The sequence below is a fragment of the Piliocolobus tephrosceles genome, chromosome 20 (genome assembly GCF_002776525.5).
Source record: "Piliocolobus tephrosceles isolate RC106 chromosome 20, ASM277652v3, whole genome shotgun sequence".
NCBI lineage: Eukaryota > Metazoa > Chordata > Mammalia > Primates > Cercopithecidae > Piliocolobus > Piliocolobus tephrosceles.
The window spans coordinates 37,016,180-37,043,188 of record NC_045453.1 but is presented as its reverse complement, the minus strand read 5'-3'; the positions used below and the strand labels follow the sequence as shown (position 1 = coordinate 37,043,188).

The 27,009-nt window shown below is 52.3% G+C and overlaps 1 protein-coding gene across 2 annotated transcripts in view; it reads right to left on the bottom strand.

The window, feature by feature from the left end:
* The window catches only part of MYT1 (myelin transcription factor 1), a 78,279-nt gene extending 53,486 nt beyond the window's left edge, over positions 1-24,793 (bottom strand). Inside the window, exons 1-2 of one of the 2 annotated variants that reach the window (XM_026447238.1) lie at positions 24,708-24,793; positions 468-568 (exon numbers count right to left, since the gene is read on the bottom strand). In XM_026447238.1, the coding sequence (XP_026303023.1) occupies positions 468-568; positions 24,708-24,732 (126 nt within the window). In that variant the 5' untranslated portion in view covers positions 24,733-24,793. Of the gene's footprint in view, positions 1-467; positions 569-20,587; positions 20,876-24,707 lie in introns of those variants that run through there. The other variant, XM_026447239.2, reaches the window with a different exon arrangement.
* Positions 24,794-27,009: the final 2,216 nt, after the last annotated feature.

The window sequence follows — 27,009 nt, the reverse complement described above, 5'->3', positions numbered from 1 at the left end:
TGCAGTGGCACAATCTTGGATCACTGCAACCTCTGCCTCCCAGGTTCAAGCGATTCTCCTGTCTCAGCCTCCCGAGTAGCTGGAACTACAGCCCGGCTAATTTTTGTATTTTTAGTAAAGACAGGGTTTCACCATGTTGGCCAGGCTGGTCTGGAACTCTTGACCTCAAGTGATTCACCTGCCTTAGCCTCCCAAGGTGCTGGGATTACAGGTGTGAGCCACCACGCCCAGCCTGGGGTCACATTTTAGTTTTGATCTACTCAGAGTCGTCGTTTTTCTTCCCTTAATTCTAAAGTGACCAGATCATTGCTGATCCTAGTCCCGATTTACCCTTCGCCTAACCTGGACTCTGGTGAGGATCAGACCCAAAGTCGTCTCCATGCTTCATGCCTGCAGCCAAAGAGAGGCTTTCTGCAGGCAGCCATGGGGTGGGGCCCCAGGACAGGGGCTGCCCTCTCATGCCTCACCTTGCAGTGTCTGCCAAGAAGGTGTCTTGAAGTCCTGCAGCTGCTGCCCTTGCCTCCGTGTGTCCACCTCTGATTTAGCAGCTCACCCCGGAACTCATTTTCTGAGGGTTTAAAAAGGCACAAGGTCAGAAAAGGAAAGCTTGGTGGGTGCCAGCCATGCTGGCTCCAGGGGAGAAAGTGAGAAACTTGGGGCACTTTTTTAAACATCATATATTCAACCCCCATTTCCTGGAATCCACCAGATAAACAAAGTCATGGCTCCATGGCTGTTTCAGGGACAAGAGACAACTTCTCTCTGACTCGGGAGCCTCCTTGGAGTCTTCCAGCATCTACAGTCCTCTGCACCATTGTCCCAGCTCTGGTACTGTTTCATGGAACATGCCTTGGGTAGGTGTTGGTTCCCACTGACAATCACGCCCACCAAAGATTGCTGGGACAAGGCAGCTGAAACCCACCTTGAGAAAAGTTGGCATTTCACCAGCCTTGAAAATGAGCTGACTAATGAGTAATTATTCACCTTACAACTAGATCCTTCTTCCCCTCAAAAGAATGCACAGTACATATGCATTTGAAAAAGAAGATTGTTTTGCACGACTTCTCTGGAGCCTATTGATTGAAGAAAGTGAGACCCACCCATGGTCTCAAATCAGCTTTGCCTCCCGCAGGATCCCAGGGGCCTCAGCATGCTCTTTGCCCTGGTTTCCAGCATCTTTTCTCACCCTGTGTTTCTGCCTCTCTCCAGGGCAATGCCTCCAGTTAATATTTAATTCCTCAATAAATTCCCATGTCTAAGCAGAGGCTGAATGCATCAGCTGGACATGACAAAGAAATGCATTGTGTACCTATTCCCTGCACGTCACTCCCCGTTTCCATGACAACCTGCTTTCTACATAACTGCAGCATTTCAAAGGAAGGTCATTAAGTAACCAACAATAAAAACAGGAAATGAATATTCTTGCATTCTGCTCTGGCTTCGCCTTGGAAGTGAGTTTGGATTCTGCCGAAGGCACACTATTCCCACCCATTTTCTTTTTTTTCCTCGTGTTTTTGAGGTGCATTCCCAAATGCAATTTTTCTCTAGGATTCTGGCCACTCCTGGCCCCAGGCAGCCCTGTGGCTGTGGCCACAGCATCCTCTTCTTATCTGGAAATGCTTCCATCCCAGTAAAGGCTTCGGATTACCTTCCGGAGCAGAAACACAGAGGAAAGCCGATTTGGCCATCAAGGAGACAACATAACACAAAGTCTTCAAAGGAATTAATAAAACCACTCAGATTTGGCACCTACTCTGTGCACCTACTCTGTGCCTCCCCTCATTGAGCTGTAAGTCAGTCGCTGAGATGACAGGGCTCCCACTGCATGCTCCGGTGCCTGGACTAGTGAGGAGGGAGCTGCGGGAGTTTCCCCATAACCCAAGACCTCTAGGCCCCCTGGGTTCCATCTGCCACTGGCCGTCTGCACTGAGCCAGTGTGAGGTGCCTCTAACTGGGACCCAGCCTGCCCACCAGGTAATCCAGTTCTCAACTCTGTGAGAGGGATGTGGGGTATCGGGATGAAAAACACACTGGAAGATTCCCTAAGTGAACCAACAGGAATCATGCCAGCCGGGGAGAGTGCTTCACACTTTGAAGATGGGGCATGGGGTTCTCCGTGTGTCTCTTTTTTTATGGTGACAACAGAAGCTGAGAGATAAGGCCCCAAAGTGCACAGGGCTCACTTTCTGAGTATCTATCCCAGGAGACAAGACGCCGCAGAAACCTGCTCACTGGGCTGATTGGCAAGGCTCAAGCAGAATTTCTTGTTACCGTTAACGTATGTAAATATCCAAGACAACTGGGGCCCATCTGGCTGACAGCTGGAGGGAAGGACACAAGGTCTGTGTGCTCCAGAGAAGACGCTGCCTCTCCCCAGTGCAACTCCCCGAGTTCTGCTCTGAGTCTCTCCTGCTTCTCAGAGAAGCCACATGGACATGAACTGCAAGAGTCTCTGCAAAGGGACCTCCAGTTTTGTTCGATTGGAGATAACCAGCTCACTGGGGCTTCTCCACCCACACACACCCATGGGAGTCTGGAAATAAAGCCCTGCGGAATTCCTCGTTGCCCACACGCTTACACTCCTGTCCCTGGGTCAGTCAGCCCTGGGCTCTGAAGTCCTGACCCCTGAGGCCCCACATCTACTTAGGCAAAGCACTAGGATCCCGGGGATCAACCGCTGCTCCAAAGAGCCACTCCTGCCTCCCTGAGGCAGCAAAGCCACCGAGCTTCTCTGGGCAAAAGAGCAGAATGGCACCTGGTGAAACCCCTGGATACAGAGCACACAAGTAATCAAAGTACATACCCCCAAGCTTAGAACCTCCTTTATGAGGACCCGAGGACCCGGCTCAACCTTGACAGGATTTAGCCTCCCTTTTCCAGGAAATGTCTTGGCAGCAAACGACAATCACTACTAGAAGCCCCGTAAGGTATGCCAGTTCTTCTCCTGTGGCCCTCTTGTCCCCTCCTGGGGCCTGTGTACGGCCAAGCCCTACCCCATGGGCTCAGTAGGCTCCACCCCAGACAACGCTCTCCTGTATGCAGGCTCTTGCGCAACCAGCATCCCTGGCAGCACATTAAGCCCCCATGCACCAAAACAACATGCCGGGGCCACGTGCTAAAGGAAAACTCTCCACAGAAATGTGGGGTTCCATTACGATGCCCCTTCCTCCCAGGAGTCATGCTGCTCCATGCACACTCTGTGATAGGAACAGGAACAAGGGTCCCCAGAGCTCACACAGGGCACTGCCGCCAACTCAGACCTGACCAGCAGGTCCTTACCCTCTCTGAGACTTCAGTTCTTCACCCATAAAGTGAGAGGGAAAGAATTATTTGGAGATGAAGAGACACGCACGGACGAGCCTGCAAGTGAACCCAAGAGGATGTCAGCACTGCTGCCATCACTGTGGACTTTCTTGTCGGGAATCTGAAGTGAAGTGGAGGTTTTCATCCAGACGAGCCTGTTCTCTTGGGTTATTAAGTTTCTCGTGAGTTAATCTGAATCCCTGCTCATCCAAGCAAATGGGAAACGGAACATCAGAGACTACAACATCCTGAGCACGGCACCCAGAGGGCAGCACTGGCTGGGACCCCTCTCTAGGGACCCGACGTCTTTGCACCTGGAGTTCTGCCTGCTCAAGGTCACCCCATATCTGTCCCCACAGTGGCCCCAGACTCACTTTTGTGGAGCTCCGGTGGGCAGAAAGACTCAGTAAACAAACAGGGCCTGCTCAGCTGAGACCGATGCACACGGGTCCAGAGGAGAGGGAACCGCCCCTCATTGGCCGGAGACCCCAGCACAGGCCAGGGAGATGTGCAGAGCTGAGCTGCAGCTCCTGTCTGTCCCTCTCCTAACGAAGCCCTCTTTTTCCAACTCAGCATCACTACAAACTGGAGACCAGCCTGACCCAGGCCCCAGACGGACATTTCCACTGAGAGCCAATACTCTGTTGGGTTCTTCCCAGGCAGTGCTGCTGGCCTACCCCAAGGTTTCCTCCTGTGGTCACGGCAAGGAGAGCCCCCTTGTCCCAGAGCTAACACCCCAGCTGCCCGCTGACCCACTGCCAGCACACACTACCTCATGGCATGCACAACCCCATGGGGGACCCCACACGGGTGACCATGGCTGCTTTCATGCTGGCTGGGTGGCCTGGAATCTGGCCTGAACCCACTGCCCCCACGGTGTATCCCCTGTGGTGGTTAGCTCTGATCCACTCCAGCCCTGGCAACCCGACCCCCTTCCACTGTGCAAAACCTCCCCACTATGAAAACAAGAACAAAATAACAGGAAGGCTGAGTGAGAGGCCAGGTGGTAAGTGTGGAAAGCCAAATGTTTCAGTCTTCACTAGGTTTTGCATCTCTGGTGACTAGGGCTGCCTTTGGGGCCAGGAGCTGTTCCTGCCTGCCCCTCAGTATGCAAAGAGAGGAAGGGTAGTCGCTTGAGAGGAGCCCACACCTCCATTCTCCCATGCACCCCCTCAGCCCTCCTCCAGCTCCAGCAAAGGAGGTGGGGTCTTACCTCTCTACTGGGCCGGCTTGTCCCTCTGGACTTTATTCCACCTCCTTCTCACTGTCAATTAAAGTTCCCAGGAAGATCAGCTCTTCCCTCCATTCCTCTGGATACTGAAACACTCCTTCCAACTCTTCAACAGGCTTGAGGCATCCATGTTTAAAAAAAACCGTCTCTCTTGACTGCACGTCCCTGCCCGGCCCCCTCTCCATCTCCTCCTGCTTCATAACTACACATCTTGCTGACTCTTCCTTACTCCCTACCACAGTTGGCCTCCACCCACATCTCTCTACTGAAACAACAGGCGGCTACTTGTTCACAGGGCATGTGAGGGTCCACGAGGCATCACTGCAGTGCGTGTCTGTCCCTCCTTCTCTGGCAAACACTCACCCCCGACCTTGTCGGTCACCTGTACAGGCGCCTCCTGGCCACCCAGCCACCCCATGTCAGATGCCCTCTCCTTTTTGCTTCCTCTCTGCCCACGATATCTGCTTCTTATGGGACTTGGGGTTTTCCTCTTCCCCTCTTCAGTCATCAGCTCCTAAGCCAGAACCTTGAGGGTCATCCTTGGCCCCAAATCCTGCCAATGTTATTTTCTAAATCTCACCAGAATCTGACCATTTCTGACCTCTCCAGCTGTGTTGTTTTGTTCTGTTTGCAAAAACTGACAAACTCATTCTAAAATTCATACGGCAATTCAAGAAATACAGACTAGCCAAAACAATTTTGAAAAAGAGAAAAGTTGGAAGACATACTTCACAATTTCCAGACTTACTACAAAGCTGCAGTAATCAAGGCAATGTGCTACTAGCATGAGGACAGGCATATAGATAAGTGGGACAGAACTGAGAGTCCAGGAGTAACCCCCTCTACTGATGATCAATGGATTTTTGACAACGGCACAAAAACAATTTAATGGGAAAAAACCGGTCTTTTCAACAAATGCACTAGGACAACTAGATATAAAAAAAAAATGAAGTTGGAGCCCTCTCAAAAATTAACTCACACTGGATCACATATCTAAATGTAAGAACCAAAACTTAGAAAACACAGGGGTAAATCCTTCTGACTTTGGGTTAAGCAATGGTTTCTTAGCTATGACAACAAAACTACAAGCCATTAAAGAAAAAAAGTAATATAATGGACTTCAACAAGGTTCAAAACTTTTGTAGTTAAAATAACACCGATGGCCAGGCACAGTGGCTCACGCCTGCAATCCAAATACTTTGGGAGGCCGAAGCAGGCAGATCACTTAAGGTCAGGAATTCAAGACCGGCCTGGCCAACATGGTAAAGCCCCATCTCTACTGAAAATGCAAAATTAACCGGGTGTGGTGGTGTGTGCCTGTAGTCCCAGCTACTCAGGAGGCTGAGGCAGGAGAATCACTTGAATCTGGGAGGCGGAGGTTGCAGTGAGCCAAGATTATGCCACTGCACTCCTGCCTGGGTGACAGAGTGAGACTCCATCTCAAAACTAACTAACTGGCCAGGCGTGGTGGCTCAAGCCTGTAATCCCAGCACTTTGGGAGGCCGAGACGGGCAGATCACGAGGTCAGGAGATTGAGACCATCCTGGCTAACACGGTGAAACCCCGTCTCTACTAAAAATATACAAAAATCTAGCCAGGCGTGGTGGCAGGCGCCCATAGTCACAGCTACTCGGGAGGCTGAGGCAGGAGAATGGCGTAAACCTGGGAGGTGGAGCTTGTAGTGAGCTGAGATCCGGCCACTGCACTCCGGCCTGGGTGACAGAGCGAGACCCCGTCTCAAAAAAAAAAAAAAAAAACTAACTAACTAACTAAATAAATAAATAAATAACACTGTCAATAAGGTGAAAAGACAACCCAAAGACTGGGAGAAAATATTTGCAAATCATGTATCTGATAAAGAGCTTGTATTCGGAATAAAGAACTCTGATAACTCATAATAAGATAAATAACCCGATTTTAAAATGAGCAGAGGATTTGAATAGACATTTCTCCAAAGATAACTTGGAAATGGCCAATGAGCATATTAAGAGATGCCCAACAGCTAGTAATCGAGGAAATGCAAATCAAAACCACACTCAGATACCATTGCACTAAAATGACTGTAATTTTAAAGATAAACAGATAGTAACAAGTGTTGGCGAGAACCCTCATAGAATGCTGATGGGAATGTAAAATAGCAAAATTGGTTGGAAAACGGCATGGCAGTTACTCAAAATGTTAAATATAGAGTTATATGACTCAGGAATTCCACTCTAGATATTTGCCCAAGAGAAATAAAAACATATGTCCACATAAAGACTTGTACACAAGTATTTATAGCAGCTTTACTCCTACTAGCCAAAAAGTGGAAAAACCCAAATGTCCATCAACTACTGGCTGGGTGATATGAAATACAGCGGCACTGTCTTTGGCAACAAAAAGGAAGGAAATTGCTTATACTCGCAATGATGTGGGTGAATCTCAGAAACATCGTGTTCAGTGAAAGAGGCCGGGGTCAAAAGACCACATACTGAACAATTCCATATTTATGAAATGTCCAAAACAGGCAAATTCATAGAGATAGAAAGTAGATTCGTGGTTGCCTAGGACTGGTGGAGGAGAAAATGGAGAATGACTGTGAATGGGCATGGGGTTTCTTTCTGGGGTGATCAAAACAGTCTAAAATTGAGCTGTGACGATAGATGCACAACCCTATACATATGCTAAAACCATTGAGTTGTATACTTTTAATAGGTGAATACTGTGATGTGCAAATTACATTCCAATAAAGCTGTTTTTAAACAGTGCCATGTGGATGGTCAGTGAGACACTCCGGGCACTCTTGCTTAGGGCAGGAGGTCCCAGCAAGTCCCCCTTGGTTCTCCAGACTGGGTTCTGTGAGCCTGTGTCCTGGGCCAGCCTCTGGACCACTGCACCTCAACCCCAAGCTGGACCACCTTGGATACCTGTCACTCCTTGCTCCTGGGTCCAGGGATACAGCAGGAGAATGGGTCATGCGAGTGACCCGAGACAGGTCATGGAGGTCAGAGTGAGAGCTCTTGGGTCTACTTCACCCTCCCACTCCCCAGAGCAGTCAGAGCTGTATTCATTCAACAAGGCCAAAGGAAAACGACCTGCCTCTGTGCAGCCAGGTGTCGTGACCAGCACAAGCTCACCTCCCACCTTGGCCAGTGCTATGTCAGGATGTGTCAGCAGCTATCCATGCAGCTGAGCCGATGGCCAGGGCCGATCCCACCTGGTAGCTAACCCAGTAGCAACAGCCCCCCATTCTGCCTGTGCGTGCGCGTTGGCTGGGCCTGCCACGTCCTGGGACACTGTGGTTGCTCCAGCTGCCACTTCCCTGGAGAGGGCAGGCCTTCTTAGCTTTCATCATACCTCATGCAGAGTGAAACTGAAAAGAAGCTAGGCCCCGGGTCGAGTATAAACTTACATATTGCCATTCGAAAGCAAAACAAAAACAAAAACAAAAACAAAACAAAACAAAAAATACCTTTTTCCTACTTCTCCTCTCAATTCCCTATTTATCCCCTTCTTGCTGCTACTTGGGTTTAAATTAAAGCCTTGCAAGGCAGCAAGAAAAGGGTTAGAATAAAAATTTAGAAACAATTTAAGGCCCGCACGAAACCAGTCACAGGTCACAGTAGACTCCTGGGGGGACCACAGCCCAGGATTCCGCTCTCTAGACCCAAAGAGCCTCTGACACCCAAGGTGACACCCCTGAGGTCCAGGCTGCGCCCCCAGACACGGGAAGGTAAGGCCCTAGGAGGCAAACAGACTCACATCCATGTCACATGGCTCCTGGAGGAGGCAGCAGCAGAATAGGTCCAGCATCTGTCTCTCAGAGTTCGAAGTGAGGTCCCCGACCCAGTCTGAGGAGTGCCAGGGTGCTCAAACACAGCTGTTCATGGACCCTTCCTGGCCTGCGGGAGGAACCTGCACCGGGTGAGCAAATAAATGTCTCAGGAGGCTCCTTCAGGGTCCCTCGACCAACAGTGTGGGCAGCAGTTAGAGCAGGAACAAGGACAGACACACGTGGACAGGGCAGATATGGCCCAGCCCAGACAGTGACAGGAGGACTTGTTCAGGAAGGTTTCATACCATTGTGTCTATCTGCCCCAACTTGGAAATACATTGTAAAACCAAGATGAAAAATTCAATAGAAGACTTGGGAGATAGAGTCAAAGAAATATACTAGAAAAGAGAACAAAAGGACAAAGAGATAGGAGAGACAGAGGAAACACCAAGTGAGGTCTGACACCCGATTTGGGAGTTCCAGAAAGAAATAATTAAGAAAATGGGAAGGAAAAGCATAAGTTAAAAAAAAAAAAAAATTCCCCAGAACTAAAGGAAATTATATTTTTAGATTAAAAGGCCCATTAAGTGCCCATAACAGTGAGTAAGAAAAGACCCACATCCAACCAAGCCCAGCACTATCAAATTTTAAAATACCAGGAATAGAAAAGAGACCCTAAAAGCTTTTAAGGGGGAAAAAGTCCCAAATGAAACAATAACTGGAACAGGATCGCATTGCTTAGGAGCAGTGGGATGTTCACAGACAGCAGAGAAAGGCTCTTTCCGATTTTAAGGGAGATGACATTCAACTTCAGGGCACACCCTCTAGGCCCAGACAAAACACTGATCATGGGAAGCAGCAGAATAAAGAAAATCCAGATATGCACAGTCTCAAAAACTGCGCATTGAACACTGAGTAAGGGGAGTGAGGCCAGGGTGGTGCCTGCGGCAGGAGTGGGTGATCATTATCTACAAGAAAAACAAACCACAAAATCTTGTATGAGATATAACACTGGTAAATACTGCTTGGTCCAGCAGTGAAACGTTGAAGATAATGGAAGATAATGCTCAGTGCTACAAAGGAAGCTAGTTCTGGGGCCACAGGGAGGCCAACCAGCCCATTATACGTGGGATCGTCCTGTCCCACACCTCATGAACCCCACAGTCCTGGGCAACCGACCAGTGAGGCTCCCTAGCACCAGAGCCCTTCCAGGGGAGAAGGGGTCCCCACCAAGGCCTAAAACAGGGGGTGGGGCTGTCCTGTGGAGAGCCAGGGGGTTGGCCTGCAGAGAGGGGCTCAGTAAGGGGTCAGCACGTGTGTGGGGTGTGGAGGGCGCTGGTATGGGGAAAGAGGTGAATCAAAGAAGTACACATGTTAAAGATAACGGAAACCAGCCCTTCTCACTGTTGGAAGAGCAAGCTATGCCTGTGGAAAGGCAGAACTTCAGAACGAACCCTGTGTGGGAACTGGAATCAGCGGTTATCAACGCGAACTGTTGTTTTTCAACATACATTGATAGATGGAGAAATACAGACCTAGGTAAAAAAGGGTGTGTGTGTGGCATGTGTGTGTAACTGTGTGTGTGGCATGTGTGTGTAACTGTGTATAGCATGTGTGTAACCGTGTGTAGTATGTGCGTAGTATGGATGTGCGTAACTGTGTGTGTCGTGTGTGTGTAGCATGTGTGTAACTGTGTGTAGCACGTGTAGCATGTGTGTGTAGCGTTGTGTGGCATGTGTAACCGTGTGTCTAGCATGTGTGTGTAACTGTGTGTGGCGTGTGTGTAACTGTGTGTGGCGTGTGTGCGTAACTGTGTATAGCATTGTGTAACTGTGTGTAGTGTGTGTGTAGCATGTATGTGTATAACTGTGTGTCGCATGTATGTGTGTGTACACACATGCATCTTCCCAGCCGTGTCCACTAGAGGCACAACATCCAGGTCTCAGGCTAAGCACCATTTTCTAATAAAAGGAACCAGAGTTCCAGGCCCCAAGCAAGAAAGGCAAGAACAGGAGGACAGTGGAGCTGGACTGAGGCTATGGAAGCCTCTGTTCTGAGCTCACTGGTCGATCAGGGACAATCTGAGCGTCCGAAGGAGGCTTCAGCCCATGGGACAACACAGGAAATAATGAGTCTATAGAGACATTCATCAAAATTAAGTGATGGTTTGTTGAGGATGGAGATATTTCCAGAGTTTCAAAGTACCTTCCCCCCCAGATATTTATGAACTGCAAAGGGAAAATGACTGGTATTTCCCTCCGCAATAGAGGTGCCGGGATGCCCCAGCGACTCCAGTGACCAAGTCAACATCATTAGTTCAGGGACAAATCAGCGTCAGGCGAAGGGAGAACCTCCCACTCGGGTGTCCCTGCATAACCCAAGTCCAACCACGGGCAAGGCTGGACAAACCCACGCCGACGGGTATTCCACCAACGACGGCTCAGCGCCCTTCCAAAAGCACGAGGTCGTGAAAGACGGGGACTGACAACGACTTCGGACGAACGAGACGCCAGGACCACGCACCACCGCGATCCGAACCCACTCCCAAACGGGTCTGAGGGCCAGGTGGCTGTGAGGGTGGGGCTGGAGCAGGGGACACCCACGTGTCCTGGCGATGGCCTCCCATCAGCAGCATGCCCTCAACCGCTCAGGAGAAACAGCTGGGCCCGTCACTGGAAACATTTCTGTGGCTTTGAGATTGTTTCAAAATGTATTTTTGAAAATAATGAGGATGGGGGATTGTGATTTAAGTAACCAGTGGTCAGTGGAGGCCTCTGTGAGAAGAGAAGCTGGGACCAAGGAGGATCCTGAGATGCCTGGTCCGGGCAGGACGCTCCACCTCCCTCTGTCCCAGGACTGTTGCTGGAAGACCCTAAAGTCCGTGATGTACTCGGCCTGCTTCCAAAGCTGGCTGGACAGGTGCAGGCCCCAGCCCCACCCAGGGTTTCTCTCGGGGATGGCCGGCTCTGTTCCTGGGGGCCTCTGGGAAAGCCCAGGGGACCAGGCACCTGGGAAAGTCTGACAAGCTTGGAAATTTCCATAAAGAAGGTGGAACCCATGCCCTAGAAACTACAGGTCCTATGGGGCTGAGAGGAAGGCGGAACAGGACTCCCTCAGCCCACACTGGACCCCCCCGCATTTGCCCCAGCCCCCCGTCTTTCCCAGCAGCGGGTCCAAAACAGCCCCACTAGCTCCGGAGAGGGTGCCCTCTTGTCCCGGCCCCCGAGTGCCTCTTCCACTCCACACCCTGGAGGGCCACAGTCGCAGGGGCTTCTGCTCCAGGTTTGGGGCACCTGGAGGAAACGCTGGCAGGAAACACAAATGGGACCAAGGGGGAAATGAGGGCAAGTTTTGCTCTTTTTCTTTCCTTTTTTTTTTTTTTAATCTCTGGAATCCAGAGAGAAGTAAAATGAAGACTTGCTGAGTGGCGCAAAGGCAGACCAGCTTTTGCTGAGTTTAGGTGAAAATGAGAGAAGGGAGAGGTGGGGGCAGGGAGTTGGCAATTCTATAGCTTTGCACATTTCTCTCATTATTTCGCTTCTAAATCAGCCTCGCTGGTACTTTCTCTATTCAATAAAAGCCAAATGCAAGCCATGTCCTCTAATCTCTCCAACAGCAGCTCACTGCTGAGAAAATAATACAGATGTAACTTCCAGCATCATACACTTTCTTTTCCATTTATATGCAAATAGTGACCTTTCACCCAGGCTGTCTCAAAGAAGTGTTTCCTTAAAAATGCAAATAGCATGTTGCAGGCAGTTACTGTGACTGAGTCTTTCTTATATTATTATCATTATTTCTTTTAACCTCACCAACGCTGTAAAAACAACAGCTAAACTGCTCTGCAGTAATAATGACTTTCCAACCAAATCACAGGATGGGCTCTCCAGGCGGCCTGTCATCCCCGGCTGCTAACAGGGGAGGAGTGTGCCCAGCCCAGGGCAGGCAGTGTGCTGGGAGGGACACCAACAGTGTCACATCCATCCCTCCCAGGGGTGCCTGGGAGAGCCGTTCAGCCGTGTGACCAGGCCTCACACCCAGGCCGGGTGCCCGGAACCCAGGCGGCACCAAGCAAACCACTCCACACTGCTCCATGCAGACACACGCAGGGTTTTCCTTCTGGGGCAAGAACATCCTCAGCTCCAAGTGGGTTTCAACCCTGTGACCCCAGCCCAGCACATTCGCCCCACACCCAGGACAAGGAACCCAGAGGGGGGGATCTCCAGAAATAGGTGGCTCCCAAGAGCCCACCCAGAGCAACAGGAACGACGCTACAGGAGGAGAGGCCAGGGAGCGGGGAACGGACACAACTATAGGCACTGGGGTAAGGGGCTCCCTCCTGCTCCCCTGACCATCTCTCCTGACTAGGCCAGGCCACAGGCTGGGGAGAAGCCCACAAGACACCCACTCTATCAGCCGCACCTGCCCACCAGCCCACCTCTGTCTGTGGCTGCTGCCTCCAAGGGCTGCTTGAGGCCTGACCCACCCACGGTGCTCAGGAGGGGAGGGAAGCTGGCCAGGCTGACCCATGGGCCTTGCCTCACTAGGCCACCGTCAGAGACACTTTTCCAGATCAGGCACAACTGGACTCATCTGCCTGAATCCTGCGGTATGGGAAGGGGGAGAACACAGAGAAAACAAAGGCAGTAAGAAGGGGCCGCGATGGAAACAGGCCTGGTCCAACAGGTATTCCAGATGCAAGATAAGAATTAAGAGGGTATGAGGCCAGGTATGGTGGCTCAAGCCTGTAATCCTAACACTTTGGGAGGCCAAGGCGGGTGGATCACTTGAGGGCGGGAGTTAAAGACCAGCCTGGCCAACATGGTGAAACCCCATCTCCAATAAAGATACAAAAATTAGCCAGGTGTGGTGGCACAAGCCTGTAATCTCAGCTACTTGGAAGCTGAGGCAGGAGAATTGCTGAACCCAGTAGGCAGAGGCTGCAGTGAGCCAAGATCACGCCACTTCCCTCCAGCCTGGGCAACAGGGTGAGACTCCATTTTAAAAAAAAAAAAAGAGAGGGTATAGCCAGAGCCAGTAGGGCTGGGTTTGGGGGCGTCTTCCCCATGGATCTTTGGGAACTCCCCAGAAGACACATCGGCATCGCAGGATCAAGAGGTCCCGCTCTGGAATTCTGCTCCAGCATTTTCGTTCCTCTGTCCCAGAAATTTTTCTCAGAACTGTTCAGCTTTCCAGCCCAAAAAGAGAAGAAACTGCCATCTCCTTCTTCCTTAAAACCACATTTTACTGAGGCCTTACTCCCACTAGGACGGGCATCCCACATTCCCTTTCGGGTCTGCCCACACCCTGGCCCATCCCCAGTTCAGAAAGGAGAGGGCTCCAGGGAAGCTCCGGGCCTTCACAACAGTTCTGTTTTCCTTCTCCAACCCCAGGCTCTCCCACCGCAGGACTCCTGCCCAAATTCCTGTTTGGGTCGGGTGAGCCCAGGCAGCTGCTCTCTGGTGGCTTCAACTGCAGCCCCAGCTCCAGGGCTCAGAGGTCCTTCTGCTGCTTTTCAGGCTTAGAAAAATTGTGGGGGGCGAGGGGATGTGTATGCTAATTTCCCAGCCTGGATGGACAGCGGTCAGTAAACGACAGCCAACACAGAACACATCTGGGGAAAATAAACACTTTACAGACACCAGAGGCTGCCTGGCCTCTGAGTACCTGGGCAGGAAGTGGGTGGCCAGCAGGAGGGGCTGGCAGGGGGAGAACTCACCAGGTCCAGGAGGTCCCAAGGCCATCAGAGGGCTCTCCAGGAAGAGGAATTGGACTCTAACTCTTGTATCAAAGCGGGTTTGGGTTCCTCCAGATGCCAGAGGTGTAGGGAGTCAGCCAAGCACAGAGGCTCAGACCCTGGGGATGAAGGGAGCTCCACATCCAGTAGCAGGTTCTGACTTAGAAGCTGCATCTGCGATTTGCAGCCAGACAAGCCCAGGTCACCAGGTGGATGACGCTCCACGGGGAAGAGGTGTAGGGCCCAGAGTCCTGGAGCTGATTCCCCGAGACAGGCTCCAGGCAGCCTTCTGGGGACTGAAGAGCCACTGTGTTTTTTCCTGCCTGGCTGATGCACCTAGGAAGCAGACTCCCTACTTACAGGACTTACCGCTGGATGAGGAAAGGCAGCAAGCTCCCAGCACCTCATAACTCTTAAAAATTGGGCAAATTTAGGTGGGCACAGTGGCTCACGCCTGTAACACCAGCACTTTGGGAGGCTGAGGCAGGCAGATCACCTGAGGTGAGGAGTTCGAGACCAGCCTGGTCAACATGGCAAAACCCCATCTCTACTAAAAAAAAAAATGCAAAAATTAGCCAGGCATGGTGGCACACACCTGCAGTCCCAGCTACTCAGGAGGCTGAGGCAGACAGAATTGCTTGAACCTGGAGGCGGAGGCTGCAGCCGAGATGGCGCCAATGCACTCCAGCCTGGGTGACAGAGCAAGACGCCATCTCAAAAAAAAAAAAAAAATTGGGCCAATTTGTCTGTGTGTGTCATGGGGAGGGAACAAACACCTCACAGCCAACCCACTTTGATGCGTTGGTGACATGGCTGGGTCACGGCTCACCAAGGCTAGGGTTGGGCATGGCCTTCGTGGAAATAAAATGAGGAAGCACAAAACTCTAAATAAGCCAAAACAAAATCAGACCACCAAAGAAAAAAAAATGACTGTAAGAGGTATCTCTTTAATGTGCATTCATAGTCTAACATTTTATCTGGGCAGACATGATCTCAAATAACCAGAAGGCAGGGCTCAACCTCAAGAAGGAACAGAGTGGAGGAAAAATTCAGAACCACTCGATTGAGCATTTAAGCAGCTTTTCTTCCCAACACAAGTCTCCTTCCAACCTCAAAGCCAAAATGTGGATCCTCCCCTGGTCCAGACTAGCTTTGAAAACTCCATGTGCCATGTGGACAAGGGGGGCCCTAGGCAAAATTGGGGTGTCCTCCTCAGGCCCAGCAGGTCCTAGACTTGGGGTGTACCCCTTGGGCCCAGCAGGTCCTAAACTTGGGGTGCCCTCACTGGGTCCAGCTGCCCCAGACTTGGGGTGCTTTCCTCAGGCCCGGCACCCCCAGAGGCGGTTGCCTGCAGGCTCTCCCGGAAGGCAAGCAGGGACACCCATTAGCCTGATGCAATGTCACAGCAGAGACACTACATCCGGAGAGCGGGATTTCAAATGTGAGACACGTGAGAGTAAAGGTAAGTAAAGGAAGGCCCAGGGGTGGCATCTGTACTAAGCCTTGAAAGAGAAGCAAAAATTCAACTGCAGGAGATGAAGGGAGATAGGGAGGCATGTTAGGGAATCTTGGGTAACAACCCAGTTTGGGACGGAGAATAAGGTTGGAGGGCAGGCTGGGGACAGGCTCTAGAGATGTCTCCCAGGCGGTGAGGAAGTGACACCAGGGCAGTAAGGGTCATACTGTGGTCTTGGGCACTGGGAAGCTCAGAGCCTGACGAGCAAGTGTTCGGTCGGCAGTAACTGGGCAGGCCGCGTTGAACCATCCCTGGGATCCCCGGGACGGTAGATACCCTGGGAAAGTCAGAGCCGAGCGGGAACTTGTCCCCCAGCTCTAAGTCTTGTGAAGAATGGGCAGCACCTTCAGTAGGAGCCACTTGGGCTGCCGACAGAGCATGACTGCTAAAGCTATTTGATTTTCAGAATTCAAAAAACTCTGTAGGTGTGAAGACCCAAGTCTAGTTTTGACAAGCTCAGCAAGGTGCACACAGGGATTGGGACGTGCCTCGGGACTGGCTCACCGTGGGTTTGTGGGTCTGGCTCACTGGGAGGCCACCCCAGGCACCTGCTGCTGTCAGTTTGTGGTCCGAGAGTCTCAGGGACCTTCTAGGGCCTTCTAAAGCAGGCCCTGGGGCACACAGAGCCTCCAAGCTCCCACTCAGGCAGGGTAGGTCAGCCACTGGCAGCTCTGAGGGTCCCTGAGCTGGGGAGAGGTGGAGGGGTCCCCCAGGACCAGGTGAGAGGCTCTAACCGCCCTGACCCAGGGCCCCCTCTTCTCACACCCCTCCTCTGATGTGTGGATTGCAAGCAGCAAAATGGGAAAAAAAGAAGAGGACCCAGATGGCTTCTGCCCCAGCCCTCAGACCACTGTTGAACACGATGGAGGTGTGAAGCCAGGCGTGAGAGAGAGGTGGGGCCAGCAAGCTCATCTGTCAGCAGCTCAGGCCATATGGTGCCTCCACTTTTCCTCCCCAGCATCTAGGTCCCAAGTGCTCACCCCCACCTTGCCTGGCCACCCTGACTCATGCAGAGCGCTGCAGCCTACTTCCTGAGGACCGTCCAACCTGCACCCTCCTGGCACAGGCCACACTCCCAGGCCACGGTCCCAAACAAACCCCAACGCACAGCGAACGTATCCTATTGACTCCGAGCAACTCCAGGACAAACCACACACTCAGTTGCCTGAGCACAAAGTCACCCTCTTGAAGGCTGGGGCTGCTAAGTGGAGGCTCCCGGTGCTGCAGGACGAGGGATGGCAGGAGGGCCACAGACACCCATGGCGGTGTGGACATCCTCTCTCCTCTGCAAGGCCTGGACTCCAATCCTCGCCAAGGCAGATGTACTCAGCCAGGGCAGATTAAAGCATCCTGAGTTGCTTTCGTTCCCGATTAAAATAACATTGCATTTTTTAAGTGCAAATTGTAAAATAAATTTTAAAAAAAAGGATGAAGTGATGGGTGAAACCAATCTTCCCATAAGGAAAGCTCCTAATGGCACTAACCATGGGGAGAAAAGACCACGCTTGTATCGGGTTGGTTCCACCAACGCTGAAGATAAACAGGAAGACATTTTCAAACTATGCTTTCCACTTGCAAGTATCCATTAATCTCTTCTCTCTGAAGCAGGCTCCATGGAAGCCTGAGATCAAAAACATTTTAATTCAGGTGAAATTCCTCTGGCTTATTTTTGTTTTGAGTTTTTTAAAGTGACGTTTGGGGAAATTTTGTCTGAAAGACAGAAAAATCCTGGGAACCTCAAGAGGCCATGAAAGCACATTCCATGCCAAGGCCCCCAGCAAACACTCTGGGCTGGACAGTGGGCTGCCCCCAGTGGGGTTGTCCTGAAGCGGGGGTGGGTCCCGTGGTCTCCAAGGAGCAGAAAGCCCACAGGGGAGCAGCACAGCAGCCACTGCTCTCTTCTCTTCTGGGAAACACGGCGTTTCTCTGTCTGACTAATCTAATGATGCTGGTTCCCAAAGACCATTTTCCTGTAAACTCACACCACAAAATTCCTGTTAAAATTACATCGTAGACAACTAACTTCTGGTTTATTCATGAGTGAGTTCACAAGGAAAACGCAGAGGGGGAGGATCTAAGATGAGGCGGATGGGAGAGAGGAAGAAGGAGAAGCCCCCCCCAGTCCCCCGCAGGCCCCGGCTCCACTCTCCCGCCCAGCTTCCTGCAAGAGAACAGGCAACAAAAGAGGGGCTCTGAGATGTGTCTTCCAGCACTGGGACAGGCAGACCATCCACTCCACTCTCCACGATGCCTGAGTAAAATGAAAGTCTGGCTGACCATCCAGTGCCTGCCTGCCCACAGTACCAGGTGACGGCCAGCAGCCCCCCCACCCCACAGCTAACCCCCGACCCCTGCTCCAGCTGGGTCAGTCCTCTACCTCCTCATCCACTCCAGGCCTGGTGCTGGCCAAAGTGTTCTGATTGTTCCTGGTCTCATCCCCACCCTGAGCCCCAACAGAGGGATTGGGTGGCCCCAAGCCCTGCTCAGTCTTTTCCAAAGTAGACGTGCCTTTTGCACGGAGTCCATCCAGGAAGAGCTCAGCCCCCACCAGCCTGCCCACCGCCACCGAGCAGCTGCTAGAGGCCCCAGGTTTCTCTCTGGCACTTTGTCAGTTTTCAAGAACCTCTCCTGCTCTCTCTGCACAGCACTGGGTTGTGCAAACTGGCCTTCCAAGCGGCCCAGCCATCACCAGACTGAGCAGCACCCGGAAGGTGGTTAGTCACGCCTCTGACCCCTGTCTCCCCAATGCAGAGTGATGCTGGTCTCCTCTGCCCCCTACACCACCACAAATGTCATTGTCTGCACATTCAGTGACCCCAGGCCAGAGAGGAAGGGAGTGAGTCTCTGGGCAGCACCAGGGAGAGCACCCACCACGTCCATAGCCAGGGGACAGGCCAAGCGCCAGCCACCATCCAGGCTGTCTGTGGAGCCAGCACTGCCGTTGGTCAGCTGCCAGAGCTGCCCAGCGTGCACCCCCATGGCCACATACCCTCTGCCAGCCTCTCCCTGACATCTCTGGGCACTAACAGAGCTTCCAAGTAGAGGCTGCTGCAACCCCCAGACCAGAGCGACTTTGCATCCCACATGGCTAGAAGGGGTCATCTCAGAGAGTTTTTCCCCGCTCACACACCTGGGGCATCCAAGGCAGTGGGTGATCACTGCCTTTGCCAGAATCTACCAATGGGGGGCCAGAGCTTTGGCTCCGAACAACTGAGGCCACCTCCAGAGCTGTGAGCAATGACTGAGGGTCACACCAGCCCCCGAGTGGCACTTTGGACAGAAGCAGCCCCCCTGCCTTGGGTAAGCTCCCAGGCCCTCGGGCTGCTCCAGAGTGGAAAGGTCTCTTTGTCCAACTCTCCGTGGCTCCTGCACAGGCTGCTGGATCCGAAAACACCCCTGTGAAGCTCGTCACCGTCCAGGTGCCCAGGGGATCGGGGGGCCCCTGTAGGAGTCTCAGTCTCCAAAGGACAGAAGAATCCAGAAAGCTGCCTCCTTCTCTTTGAAAACAAACTGCCCTCTAAGCCCTGACCCAGCCTCCTCTGCACAAGGAACAGCTACCCAGGGAGACAGGGCAGGGTCCTGCCCCCACTGGTAGCAGCACCCTGGCTGGTGCCACAGGACTCCAATCCCTGTTCTCTTACTCTTTTGTTTACTGTTAATTAACAGGGCCATATGGAAGGAGGCGATAATCACAGCCAAGGACCAATGGGAGGGGAGCCCTGGGTGGCAGGGAGCCTGGGGGCCAAGGGGAGCCTCCCTCAGTCAGCCCTGGGTGAGGACACAGCACCCCCACTCCCCAGGCCACAGTGAGGCCAAGGCAGGTGCTGCCAGCACCTCAGAGGAGACAGAGCCAGAGCACACCCCTCAGCACCAAGCGGGCCCCCCCAAGCCTGCCCCAACATCCCTCCCACCTTTTGTGCACTCAGCCACTGGCGTTAGAGGTGTCCTCGGGTTTCTGTGATTAAAAAAACAAAAAACAAAAAAAACTACAAGGGCAAAATTCTCCACCTCCCTCTCCCGAAAGGATAATTATAATCATCGCTGTCATTATCATCGTTATCGTGACAGGACCCAACCCGCCTGCAGCCACAGAAACCCCGCACCACCGCAGATGTTTTGTTTCCAAAATTGAACACCCAACTTTACCAGCCAATGATGGCCACTGATTCAAAGGTGATGCTGAGACAAGCAAAGCCCCTGGTGACTCAGAGGAGCAGTGAGAGCCCACCACTCCAGCACAAAGCCACCAGCATTTGTTTATTTTCCTGGTTTGTGAATTCAATGGACAGAACCAAAGTCCACGGCCCCAAAACTAAAGACAATGGCATTAAGGTGTTCAACGCCTAAACCAACTTCTTAGCTAACCCTGATTTTTAGTTTTAAATACAAAAATCCAGTTACACTACCACCATAGCCAACCACACTCCACAGCCTCCCGGACACGCAGTGAGAAAAGGGGCTGAGAAGCGGCCGATATTTACTTCTGCACGTCTGTCCCACAAACGCATGCACCCTAGATATTGATCCTTAAGTTGAGAAATGCGTGACATGCAGACAAAACGTTCACGTGAGCCCCTCTACTCAGTACCTTGGGTGGGGGTCACACGTGACACACCCCAGACTCTGAGACCCTGCTTCAGAGGGGTCAGTGCCCTCCCCAGGTACGGAGCTGCTGGGTCCCACGGCCACAGACATATCCGTTGTTCCTCTTCCAGAAATGCGCATAAAGTTTCTTGTTTTGATATGCACTCCCCCTCCCCTAATGTCTCCTCTGTCAGACGCACAACATGTCCCCTGGAATCTCAGAGGAGCAGGAACAACAGAGAGGCAGGAGAAAAACAGCACACGGCAGGCCAGGGAGGAGAAGAAAGCCCCCGTCCTCCAGAGCAGTTTCAAAAAGCCATCCTCAGACCTGCTTTCCCTGCAAAGAGAGGCTTCATCTTAGAAATTAACTCTGTCCGCGCACCCTCTCCCTGTCTCTGTCCAAGAGGAAAAGCCAAGCATTGGGTATCTGCCTTTGTCAGAAAGAACGTAACATTGACTTACCTTTCCCCACCGCTATTGTCTGTCCTCCTTCAAAATGACATCACGGAAAGCAATCATGAAATTTACATGGGGGGTGCAGGGTGGACTGGGGGAGGAGAGGGAAGGCAGCTGCCTCCCGTGCAGCGGTCACATGTGGGGAAGCCTGCGTGCGGGTTTCAATTAAATATCTTCTCCCCTTAGTGTGCGAACTCCTAAGCCAGCTAAAGGCGACGTCTCATTTACTTAATGACTGCTCTCATTAGCAGCGGTGGCACGGGCTGGCGGAGGAGGCTCCTTTGTAAATACGCTACCCATGAACCCTTGGGGCTCCAATATATCTGTTTACTCTCTGAGGTGAAATAAATTTACAGTATAGCATCAGAAAGATGGATCTGCTGAACTGGGGGTGAGAGGTGTCCCAGGCCGGTGGAGCCCTGTCCCCTGCTCTGAGCCTCGGCCAACAGAAGGTGCCTACATTTGCCCACCCTGATTCATAATCAATGTGCAGCATGATTGAGTTTTTTGAAAAAGCAAAACACACAAAAGGGCAGAGAGCATTACAACCACCACATTCACCCCCCTCTGCTTTCTCTGCCAGTGGTTCAGTCCAATAATTCCTAATAGCAGCAACCGGAATGACAGATGCCCGGGGTTAGCATGGCTACAGCGAAAGTACTTGACAATATTTATTGGTGGTTAGGAATATGACCTACCGTCATAAAGAACGGGCTGCAGAATTTATTACTCAGATGAACCAGGAATATTACATACTGGCTCATCTGCATATTCAAGTACCCGTGACTTAAATGGATACGTATTTTTTAACAGCATAAAAGGTAACTATAGCCACAGACCAAAACACAAAGTCATGCACACAAAGAATAGATCAGGAAAAGACATTTTTCTGTGGTCACACTTTCCCTTTCACTTTAATTTTTACAATAATAAAAACCTTCCCAAAGAGAACTCAGGGATCCCTGAGGCATGGGTATCCCACCCCCTAAAAAGACTAAGTTTATTCCAACCAGAGCGAAGCACACTGCCCAAGTTTTCTGCTCTTTTTCTGATTCTTTTACAAATGGCCTGAAAGGAGCTATCCAATGAAAATCAGGAAGAGAAAAATCCATAACACACACAATAGAAGTGCCCACTCACTCTCCACGCAGCCTGACTGTCTGCCTTCTCATCTGCCAGTTTGTGGTGTTTTTTTCCCACATTCAGGGATAAACGTAGGAATTTATTAAGTAAGAGTACTCAAGGGCCAGAGTATTCTTGTTTGCAGCCCAAATCTCCTTCTTGTACTGATAAATCAGGCAAACAATTGTCCATTATCATAATCAGAATGTTAGAAACAAAACTGTGAAACACAAGGGTGAAAACTCAATGTGAGACACCTGCAAAGATGCTGCCATCCAAGGCCAGCTGGAGAACAAGAAAATTCACGTCTCAGAAGTTCAGTGCAGAGATTTCAACAGACAGTAAACATCATTTCTTGGTAAATTATGCGAGAACACAATACCCCAATTAATTAGCACCAAAGGGCTCGGGCCACCAAAAGTGTGAATGAGGCAGAACTGAAACATTTAGCTCTCTCTAAGAGACCATGTTTTGAAAATCTTAGTGGCTTATTTTTTAACATACACTTTGTGCTTTACACATTACATACAAACCAATAAGCTTCACCCCAAAGGCAAGTATCTTAGGTTCTTGTACACACACGTTATCCTCAACAAATAAAACACAAAATGCACACAGAGCAATTGTTTAGATTGAGCACAAGGAAATAAATGCAAGCCTGCACTGGTCAAACTGAGGATGAAATATTAATTAGTCAAATGAGAAGAGTTTGAGGTTTCCACAATGACTGCCTACCATTTTTAAATTCTGTCATAAACTTATATCCATCAGTACAAAAGGACACACTCGGCTGAGAGCACTCCTGAAAAGCCGTTTCTATCTCCTCTGGACATGCTGTGAGTGCCAGGATGTCTTCCATCCCGAACCTTCGGCATTCAGAAATTCTATTAAACTCTTATCGGCAGGCTGCAGGCTCCGGGCAGGCTTGCAGGCCATTGTTCCATGATGAAGATAGAATCAAAGGGAGGGCCGTTGCTGAATCAGCCTTATTTCCCAACAACACCCAAGGTTTCATGAAAGCGACTTAATTCAGATATGCAGCAGTCACACCTAAGAAACCACAACGAAGCAGAGGTGGCAGCAGGGAGAAATCAACCTGTACAACACGGGCTTCGTGAGGCCCCAGAGTGTTTTCAGGTAATAGACATTATATTTGTGAAAACCTAAGTCTTTCGGCATTTCTCACTTCCCCTTTTGCACAATCACAGGCCTCCTGAGGTGCGGCGCTCTGGTGGTCGCGAATGGGCCCCCAGACCCTCTGTGGGCTGCTCAGAGTGTGCCTGGAAACTCACAGCTGGTGCCTGCTGGCAGGACCTGGAGGGCCCTGGGAGCTCCCGCCGGGAGGTTAAAGTGGCATGAGCAGTTCAGAAGAGGAGTTGTGATGAGTAAAGGCTCGCGCTCTTTACCTGACACGTCAGGAGAACAAAGGAGTCCAGGGGAAAGAGCAGGGCCGAAAAGGGGCCGCCGCCCTTCAGCGCCTGGGAGGGAGCCTGAGCGGTGGGTGGATCCGAAGTCTGATCAGCACTTCGGACAGCGCTCTCCCCCCAGAGCGCCTCCGTCTTTGTTCTCCGCACAGGGAAGCTTCTGAGCTCGCACCAGTTTTCAGCCATCGCCAAACCCGGGGCTCCGGGCTGAGACACAGAATTCCAAACCCCAGCAGACCCCTGCTTGTAAGTGACAACAGCAAGGTACAGTCTTAAACTTATTTTCTTAGAGAGGGTGAAAATTTGTCAGGACTTTTTGAAATCATATTTTCTCTTCCATAACTAAGCATGGGGTTAGTTCCTTTGGGTTTTATTTCATAAAAACCTGTGGGAAACTCACATGTGACTTTTTCATAATATGTTTGGAAAGATCCACCAGGAAATAACTCCTGTCTGATTGGCGGGTCCTCAGACTCCACACGGGAAGGGAAAGGGGAGATTTGCAAAACCAAACTTGCGCCGCGGCCGCACTCACTGAGAAAGCGCTTTGTGTGAGTGGGGGAGCAGGCTTAATGATCGCTTAGCTGGTAAGATCATTTCAAATAAAGTGTAATTACTTGTGCAAATCTGCACACAGACATTCCAAGTGTCAGTTCATTTGCTTCATAAAAACTCTTTCAAGTAATTTTGGTCTAAACTTTCTGCATCTGTAATTGGCACCACCTTCTCCGGTGACCAGCTGGGGGTGAGGGTTTTCTTGTTTCCTTCTGAAAGCTTCCCCGCAGATGGGCGCCTGCCTTAATGCTGCAGACGACAATTAGGGCCGTTGTGTGAGGCCGAGATGGTGAGCATTAATATTGTATAGAACAGCTGAGGGCGGGGGTGCTGCCCCAGGCCGGCCCTGGCAGATGGAGCAAACAAAACCGGGATCCACTCTCCGCCACACTCGGGCTGACTTTGTGTTTCTGTCTCACACTCACGCAGACACTCACAAACGTTTGGCATCCAGTTTGTGAGACCCTCACACACACATGCACACTCACACACCTGCACTCACGCACAGCAACTTTGAGTGTGATGAGGACAGGAGCAGCGGCAGCCTCGGCCAAAGCCCCTTAGCTACAGTTAAGTCCCAGGGGACATCTACCACACACAAATTCTCTCTGCCCACCTTCTCACAGCCTTGCTGCCAGGCCAAGGGCTCCTGACACCCACCAGCTATATGGCCTGCTAGGCAGATCTGGGCAGGTAAATCACCAGAAAGAAGGCCCGGCTGGCCTCTGCACACACCCTGCCCACCACTCTCCAATCTCCAACCTTCTGCAGGGCAGCGTTCACAGGGCTCTGTGCCGTCAGCACTTCTGCAAGCCACAGGATCCGCTAGAAGAGGAGGTGGCAGTTTCCCCAGGGGCCCTGGCCATTGTTCAGGAGGGAGCATGTCTGTCACCTCCTCGGCTGCCCAGAAAAGAGCACTGAGCACTGATGGGGGGACACACACAGCTAATTAGTCCCTTTGGCATCTTCGCAGAAACTTGTGAACAGACCAGGGAGGGATGCGAGGGGCTAGGGGTGGTACGCACCCAGGAAGATCCCGCAGAGTGTCATCCTGGCCGGGAGGTGCACCTTCTCTCTGGGAACACACGTCACTTCATGCTGGAAAAAGTTGCTGCACAAACTTGTGTCCCGGGGCCCTGGGGAGACCCCACTGCATCCAGCCAATCAAGACCAGGGAGCAGATAATCACAAATTGATACCCCGGCTGCCTGCCAATGAGACTCTCTTCTCCACACAATGGGCGCAGGCCCCAGACAATCTCTCCCCCACCCCGCAGGGCTTGGGAAGGGGAGTGAGGAGAGGCAGAGACACAGGGCTTCCCACACAGTAATGGACTCACAGTGAGGGAGGGCAGGGGCCCTTCCTGAAGATGCATCCCTTCCCCCACTTCCTCTCTCGGGTGGGACTGTCAGACCAGGTCCAGAATGAAACCTGGTGGGGAACCAACCAGGATGGGTGCGTGGGGTCAGGTCTGGCTCCCCACAACCCAATCATTGGCTGTCGAGAGGGCAGGCCCCTGAGGGCCCTCAGCTGCCGTGGTTGACTCCCCACCACCAGGTGCCAGGAAGAAACTATGGTGGGAGGTGCCGGGGGAGGGGCACTGTAGAAGTCAAGACTCCCTGGACAACCTCAGGCCCTGCAGGCAGAGGCTGGGGTGAGCAGGAAGGAAAGAGCAGGGAGAGAGGGCTGCCCAGAGGGACCCGGATCTTCCAGCGGCCAGAGCCACAGGATAGGGAAGGGCAGGGTGTGTGGATGGGAGTGAAGGTGCGCACTGCAGAGGCCTCTTCCGGAATGATTCCTAGTCCCCCAAACTGGGTCCACAACCTTTAACGGCCCACAGGGGCCCTTTGAAACGATGAACTTGGCCACAGCATCGAGCCTGGCTGTCCTCTGGGCTTTCCCTGACGCCGAGGGAGGCTTCCACCACCCCAGGCAGCTCAGGGTCACCTCCTCGTCCTCAGGTGCTGCAGGTGTCTGTCCCTGCAGGGGACAGGTGGAGGCCCAGGTGATGCTGGCTTCCTTCTCCCAACACGTGGCCAAGTCCAGGCTAGTCTCTTCCATCCAGGGCAGCATTGAGGGGGAGACCCGAAGTATGGAGGGTTCAAACCTTTGGAGGAGGCAGATCTGGACTGACCCCTGACCGGCCCCTCCCAGCTGGGTGGCCAAGAGCAAAATGTTTAACATTTACATCTTCGGTGAGGCCTGTGGTGAGCGCTACTGGGTGGCAATAGATGGTAAAGGGTGTCCCAAGAGAAGCAACGAATTGCACTTGAATTGGGACACCCCTCAAGGAACGAGTCGGGTTGCTGAGGGTCTGGGTGAGGTCGGGACAGAGACCACAGGAGACTCCAGGGCTGACCAGAGCCATGAGGTGAGTGGCAGCACCCCCTGAGGGAGAGGCCGAAGAAGGGCAGATATGTGGGAATTGCTGGCTCTGCTGGGATGTCTGAGTGCCTGTTAGTCACCAGGTGACACTGTCAACAAGGGTGTCAGTATGGAGGCTGAGGCTCATGGCAGCGATTGGGCTGGAAATAAACGGTGAGTCATCTTGTTTAGAGGAGAGAATAGTGAGGGGGTGAATGTGCTCAGAGGCTGGTGAGCGTGCAGGGGAAGCAGGAGGGAGCAGGTGGGTGCAGGTGGGACAGGTGGGAGGCCAGGAGGGGCAGGTAGGGGTGGGGAGACAGGTGGGGCAGGTGGAGGTAGGCAGGGGAGGGGGGACATGTGGGGGGCAAAAGAGGGGCAGGTTGGGGGCAGGGGAGACAGGTGGGACAGGTGGGGCCAGGAGGGGCATATGGCGGTAGAGAGACAGGTGGAGCAAGTGGGGGGAGAGAAGGGAGGCGGTGGGGGGAGGGGAGGGAGGCGGTGGCAGGAAGGTAGAAGAGAGACAGGGGGCAGGTGGGGCAGGTGGTGGCAGGGACCAGTGGGGCAGGTGGGGGACAGGGACAGTTGGGGAAGGTGAGGACAGGGGCAGGTGGGGCAGGTGGGGGAAGCGGGTAGGTGGGGCAGGTGGTGGCAGGGACCAGAGGGGCAGGTGGGGGACACAGGCAAGTGGGACAGGTGAGGACAGGGGCAGGTGGGGACAGGAGCAGGTAGAGACAAAGACAGGTGGGGATAGGGACAGGTGGGGACAGGGACAGGTGGGGACAGGGGCAGGTGGGGGCAGGGGCAGGTGGAGCAGGTGAGGACAGGAGAGGTGGGGCAGGTGGGGACAGGGACAGGTGGGGCAGGTGGGGACAGGGACAGGTGGGGACAGGGGCAGGTGGGAACAGGTGGCAGCAGCAGTTGCTGTGTGAAAGAGTGGTTTTCCCCTCTGAGTTCTGCCTCTCC